Source organism: Seriola aureovittata, chromosome 5, assembly GCF_021018895.1.
Source record: "Seriola aureovittata isolate HTS-2021-v1 ecotype China chromosome 5, ASM2101889v1, whole genome shotgun sequence".
Taxonomy (NCBI): Eukaryota; Metazoa; Chordata; class Actinopteri; order Carangiformes; family Carangidae; genus Seriola; species Seriola aureovittata.
This window is the reverse complement of record NC_079368.1, coordinates 26,725,052-26,731,864: the sequence shown is the minus strand read 5'-3', so window position 1 is coordinate 26,731,864 and position 6,813 is coordinate 26,725,052. Positions and strand designations below refer to the sequence as shown.

Here is a 6,813-nt window from a genome sequence, read left to right as displayed (position 1 = left end):
GAATAAAAGGGTTAAATGTCACGTAAGTTATTCTTGTGCCCAAGAACAGTTAAGTCTGTATTATCTTTCCTAAAGCTATAGACAACATATATAATGAATAACATTCATAAATTAACACAAGGGGTATTCCATTAAAGTGACAAATGAAAATGTGGAATTCAGGGATTGCATTACTCTTTTTAACTGAACACAGCACAGTAAGCGATATTGAGCACAAATTATGAACTAATACAACAGAAAAACATACTCTGGAGGTATAGACTTGCTTGCAAATGCCATTCCTTATTATTGTGCCTTATTATTAAATTATTAAAATTAAAAGTTCCATGATAGCAATGTAATTTACTGGACTTGACTTTATGAATATGAGCAAAGCAGGAGAAGCAGTCAGCAGGTTCCTTTTCAGAGTAGGCTATTTAATCTTTTGCTTGCAGTCAGTCAGGTGGGAGTAGTTACAGCTGAAAGGTTATATTTCTACAAAGAACAAGCGCTTGCCCCCAGTGGACCATGCGCCCAGCCAGCAAGCTAGCTGCCACCCCTGTCTCCTGCAGCAGCATTAGTATTAGCAGTCATTGTACAATGATGCATTATAACTCATTTTTGGAAGAAAAATTTTAAAATGTCATTAAATGCACATTTACAGTGACCTCTTTTTGTAAAGGGTATGTTTTCATGATGATTTTTCATTTATTCTTTCTGAATAATCATCTTTTATAAATATATGACATTGAGTCCAATGTCCCAACATTAACAATGTTATTATGTTAATATTCATCTTTATTTATTCTTTATGTAATCTCTGACTGGATATTTAGTATAACGTCGTATATGGAGAAGTTCTAGTTGTTGTTCCCTTCATGCAAAAGTTATACACAGTAAATGAGGGAATAAATAAGATTTCATAAAAAATGTAACTGCTTTTCATGGGAGAGTCTCATCCTGTTATACAACCCTGTGTCAAATGATAAATAATGTGTGAAGTAGTTTTCACTTTAGTCCACTTTCTTCCAAGGAATATTTTATTTTACAAAACCATCCCAGTATTCACTACTTTAAAGCTGTAACAATACCATGTTGAAAAGGAGCTTTAATCTGACAATCTAACAATCCTGCAGTAAACCCTGTGTTCATGAAGGTTATAAGGTTCAATTGTTATCGGAACTGTTATGGTGATTTCTGTTATTAAGCCTGCCCCTTACTGATATGAATGGGGTGAACAAAATATTAGACACATCCGCACTTTAACAGCACGACACATTACAGCCCCCAAAATGACCATAGTTCAATCAACACCTCTTTAAAACAGTTCAACAAAACTGAACATTATAACCTTCATTAATGTAGGATTTGTTGCAGAGCTGTTGCATTACACTGCATTCGTTTTAGCTAAGTGTACCTGATAAACTGCCAATTGTGTGAATCTTGGCTTTACAACAGTAAAGAGACTTCTGCTTTTACGCATATGTTCCAAGGTTTGTCCAGTGCCTATTCCGTAGTGATCGTTGTAGTTGACGCTTTCAGAGAGTCATTGTGCGTACATTTTACGCAAACACCGTTTTAAAGCTATTCCATGTGTGTACTCACAACAGTTGTTAAAAGATAAAAGTATCGACCGTAGTATTAATTAAATTACACGTCTTATTTTATTTTTGCTGTATTGCCCCCCCCCCCCACACACACACACACACACTCTATCCTGCACTTCACTGCGCATTGTCGCGCAGCTTTGACTGTCACGTGAATCGTCTTGAGAGAACAGGAAGGAGGAATGACAACAGTGTGAAGATGCTGCTTCTACTGCTTTGACACACTTTTCAACTCTTCGTTTTTCACTTGCACAAATCAACAGACAACAATGACTTCAATTATAAAAGAAACACAAAGGTGGGCAACATTGTTTTCCTTCAGGGACAAAGACTCCTCCCAACGTTATGCTACCTGTAGGCTGAGTCAGAGACACGAAGGCATTCTGAAAGTTATCGATATTGTGATTTGGTGCATAAATGGGCATTAGCAAACACTAGCTTGGGAATGACTTATGCTACCTCTGCCTTTATCAAACTTATAATTATCAAGTTGTCTTGTTCTTTCAAGCTGTACTCCAATGTCTTCTATAGTAATATACCTAGTAACAGAGATATGACTCTCCTGTGGTTACAAGCATTGTGTTGGACAGGAGAAAAGTAGCTACATTTTATTACTGTAGTCAAACTGTGAGATATTGGCAGTCCACTTGAGTATTATCTTTCAGTATGCCTTCGTACAATACCTCTGAATGGGTACTGTAAGTGTACAAGTGCCTAATTATTTTAGGTTTGCAATTAACGATTATTTCCATTATAGACTAATGTCAGAAAATAGTGAAAAATTACCCTCACGGTTTCCCAGAGTTCAAGATGTCTTTAGATTGTTTTACAACATAATTAATCAATTATCCAAATAGTTGCTGATTAATTTTCTGTTGATTGACTAATTGATATATCAAGTAATCATTGCAGATCTAAATAATTTGTACTGCTGCTATTTCTTTACTTTGACCGAAGTGTTTTTTTATTATTATATTATTATTTATATAATTATATTATTTTCAATTGATGAAAATAATATTAATAAGAAGTAACTTTAGGATGAAAAGTCAAGAATGTATGGTATTGTACAAAAAAAAGGAGTATAGAGAGAAAAAATATAATACAGTTTCAAAAGTAAAAATTCATTCTGTGAGATACACAGACTGGACCTAAAAATCACAGTTCTTCAATACTGGTAATTTTGAATACAGCAGTCCTGAAATATTTGTAGTTCTACTACTTAACTCGAGTGAAATTTCAAAAGCTTTTGATTGAGCATTTTAACTTTGTGTTATTACTACCTTAGTTTTCAATGCTCACATAGACAGCTAGTGAAATTGTTGTATATAAAGCGTATTTACTTTACAGTATGTGTGTGCCTAATAGTCTTGATACTAAAATTTGTCTGTACATACCCTCATTTTACTCCTCATACTTGTTCTGATGCACTTATGTAGTCAGTGCAATCAATTGCCATGGACAGAAAAAAAAAAGCTAGCTGATGCTGGATGGTGTCACTGCAGTGTGTTTATGTCTGTTTGTTTTCAATGTATAGAGCTTTAAAATTCACTGACAGACAAAATGAAATACCTTTCATGTATCACATAATACATGGGCAGTAAACTGTTGTTCTGTGTCTTAACTAAAAAATCTGAGTACACCGCTGTCATTAACACTCTCAACTCTTCTTTCCAAACAGCATTAAAGAAGCAGTGACTTTCATCAACGCCATTGATGTGAACAAGTTCTCCAGGCTGATCTCTCGTATCATACAAAAGCTTCATCTGAAGGTACTGAGAACGCACAGTGTTATCCATGCCAAAGACAAGAGACTTTTGAGGCTTTTGTGGCAAAGCTGTAGTGCCAGAGAGAGCAGTGCATGCATAATGACTTACTGGAGTATCAGTCAGAGTTGTTTCTAATGAATGCAGACATGGCTGGCCCTGTTGATCACTCTGGTTTTTCACCAGACTTAGCTGGCTGTCAAGGTGTCAGTCATTAATTCCAAGAACAATTTGTATTTTTATTTTAATTTTTTGACCTGCTAAAAGAAAGTCACACACTTGTGTTTATCAATAATATACATTTTGACATGTTATAGCTGGAAAAGCACAGGTATAACTAATAACATTAATGATGACTGTTTTGCATGATTGCACACCAGGGAATCTGCAGGAGTTTAAAAAGCACTCAATTAAAATTTTTTAAAAAGGCCTTAGAAAGTCTTCAATTTAATTTACAACTGTCAAAAATTTTCTCTTGCCTGGTGTAGACAGTAGTGTTCCTTATAAAATGTTTCTGCGACTGTGGGCTGTTTGGAGATGTTGTACGGTTATAAACTGAAACTGTTGCTTCAACAGTGGGTTGTGCTGCTGGAGGCTGTTCAACCTGGAGTTTCAGTCAGCATCATCAGACTTGCAGGAAACACTGTCACCACTGTTAGCTACAGTAGCTGGGAAGCTCATTGACTTATAATGGGACAGTATCAGTTTAGACAAGAACTTAAATTAACTTGAATAAATTATCACTTTCATCCATCATCATCCACATCCAGCTGTTGGGGTCCAGGTCGTGCCAATATAATCAATTTAATCGTTAGCACAAAAAAATGTGATATAAAAATGAATAATTCTTGGCCATAGTTTCCCTTTTCCATCATACTTTCATATTATGATTGGTTTGAGTATGAAAGAGGTATTAAATTCTATGTAGCATTAAAAGGGTCTTTAAAAAATCAACCCTTCAGGAACCCCGTACTCACTGACATGAAGTTACATTAAGTGTAACTTACTGTTACACTTAATTAAAATGGAGCAATTGTTAATGAAATTAGTTTGACCTGTGCTTTTTACTGCTCTGAGAAGACAAAATGTCTGCTGTGAAAAAGGTCTATACGCAAATTCCAAAATACACTGTGATTATTTTGTAATTTACATTTTTTATGTATTTTCATTTGATATTTTAATTACATTCTATATTACCTTTGTCATTGCTATGATAGTTGCTGGATTGGAGTGTTAAATGCTTTTTTTTGTTTATTTGTGTAAGGCATTTTACTCTTTAAGTGATGTAATAGTACAAAAGCCCATTGTATTAATTTCACACTAGCATTATTAAAAAATGAATAGAGACTTGAGCTTGGAATCTTTATGTTGTAACTACATGGTGGGTATTTGCAATTGATTATTGACTAAATCAAATAAAATGAAAATAAAAAAATAATTGGTTAATTAAAACTCAGTTGCTCAGATTAAATTGAATTTATATGGTTCCTCATATGCTGACCTCAGTATACCTATTCTGTCTCATCTGTTTCCTATTTCTCTGTATACTATCTGAAAGCAGCTTTTCATTTATTTTTCAGTTCTTGAAAACGGACCTTTTGTGGATCTTTTCACATCAACACAGTAAATTATGTTTTCTTCACAGAGAGAGCGGACATTCAGTGAAGAAGAGGAGCAAAAACTTCAGGCTGCTCTCTCATTGGATAAACAGGCTCTCAATCTCGTCCTGGAAACGGCTGCCTTCATTCTAGAGCAGGTGAGGGGTGGTCATCCAACAATCCTTTATGAAATTATTACCTCAGCCATAGAGGTTATATTTTCGCCTGTTTCTGTTTAATTGTCTGCAGGACTATGCAAAAATTACAGAACTTATTTGCACCAAACTTGGTGGAGGGGTGGGGTACTGGTCAGGGAAGAAGCCATTCAATTTTTGGGCAGATCCGAATCATTTACTATGAATTTTTTTTCTCTCAAGTCTGGTGTATATTGTTCAACATTGGCCCTGGTGGAGGTCTGGGCTCTCTCAGTGCCCCTCTAGTTACAAGGGTTTTACCTGATTTATTTATTATAAAATGATTGAAATGGTTTGAATTTCTTATATGACAGATGTTTGTTCTTTAAAGCTATTTTTAATGGGTCAGCATTGGGTATGAGATATGATGGTGGAGGTCAGGTAAAAAAAAGATGTTGGATATGAAAAATAAGAAGTATGATTAGCCTAACCCACTTAGACTTGAGTAATTTCTGTCCCTTTTACATTCACTTCCCAGTGTTGTTTATCTTATACATAATCCTTTAACCAAGAAAAATAAACGGAAAAACCAAAACCAAAACCAAAAAAGAAACTAAGTGACCAAACAAAATGACTATTATTATTATTATCCCAAGACACAGTTAATAATGACACTGGACACAGTTCTTAAGTCTTACAAATCTGTGGTTGAAATGATATGCTTTGATTAAGTTCATATTTTCAATAACTCAATGTGTGGAGAAATCTAATAAGAGCCTCACTCCAAAGAAAGGAAGAAAGAGAAATTAGCATAGTGTCTGTAGCTTTTGTGCCTTGTGTTCCTTTAGTGTGGATCACATTGTGAGCCCATTTCTCCAGCTGGGGTCACTGTTGTATTGTTAGTTTTTTGTATTGTAGCAATGTTGAGTTGAGTGTTGGGTGAATGGAAATGGGAGCAGGAATGTAAGAGTTATTTGTTGCACCTACAAAGCATAGCTAATGTTAGTATTTATTAAAGTGACTACTCTACCTCATATCTCCTCTCCTTTGCAGGCAGTGTATCATAATGTAAAGCCCGGCTCTCTGCAGCAGCAGCTGGAGATGGTTCATCTAAACCCAGACAAGGCTGAGGTTTTCTCTCAAACCTGGGCCACTGCTGGACCTGAGCTGGTGGAGAAGCTGAAGCACAATATCTTTGCCCCAAATAAGGTACTGAACTTTACCTACACATACAGTACCTGACATCATTGACCATGATTCTAAACCAAAGTGTAAGATTGATCCACTTCCAGACACTGAGTATTACAGGCTACTTTTCACATTGTTCTATCCCTTTGAACTGATCACTGTTTGGTGAGATGTTACTCAGCTGTTTGTTTTACAAACACTTCGTTCACAGCTCTCACAAGTTGTCACATTAATTTTAAAACGTGTTCCTTTCTATAACTCGATTAAGTGGTGACACTTCAAACAGCTTTCATTTCAAAGTCAAGGGAATTAAGATCTCACAGATTTAATAAGCAGCAGGTATGCATCAGTCACATTATGCTGGAGTTGTTGCTGCTGTCATACTTTCAGACATCTCACTTGCCTGTGTCTCGCAAATCATCTTTCCCTCCTTCATGAATTTTTTGCTGCTAGCAGAAGTCCGTGACGGCCATTGATCCTCAGGACGACCTCTGCTCCTGCTTTGACTTGGGCAATAGTCAAGTCAGGCAAGAGACTGTAC

General features: G+C 35.8%; 1 protein-coding gene across 1 annotated transcript in view; it reads left to right on the top strand.

Moving 5' to 3' along the window:
* Positions 1-1,745: 1,745 nt before the first annotated feature.
* Positions 1,746-6,813, top strand: part of commd10 (COMM domain containing 10) — a 55,054-nt gene continuing 49,986 nt past the window's right edge. The window contains exons 1-4 of the mRNA XM_056377499.1: positions 1,746-1,884; positions 3,268-3,358; positions 4,998-5,108; positions 6,138-6,293. Of these exons, the coding sequence (XP_056233474.1) occupies positions 1,856-1,884; positions 3,268-3,358; positions 4,998-5,108; positions 6,138-6,293 (387 nt within the window). The 5' untranslated portion in view covers positions 1,746-1,855. The remainder of the gene's footprint in view (positions 1,885-3,267; positions 3,359-4,997; positions 5,109-6,137; positions 6,294-6,813) is intronic.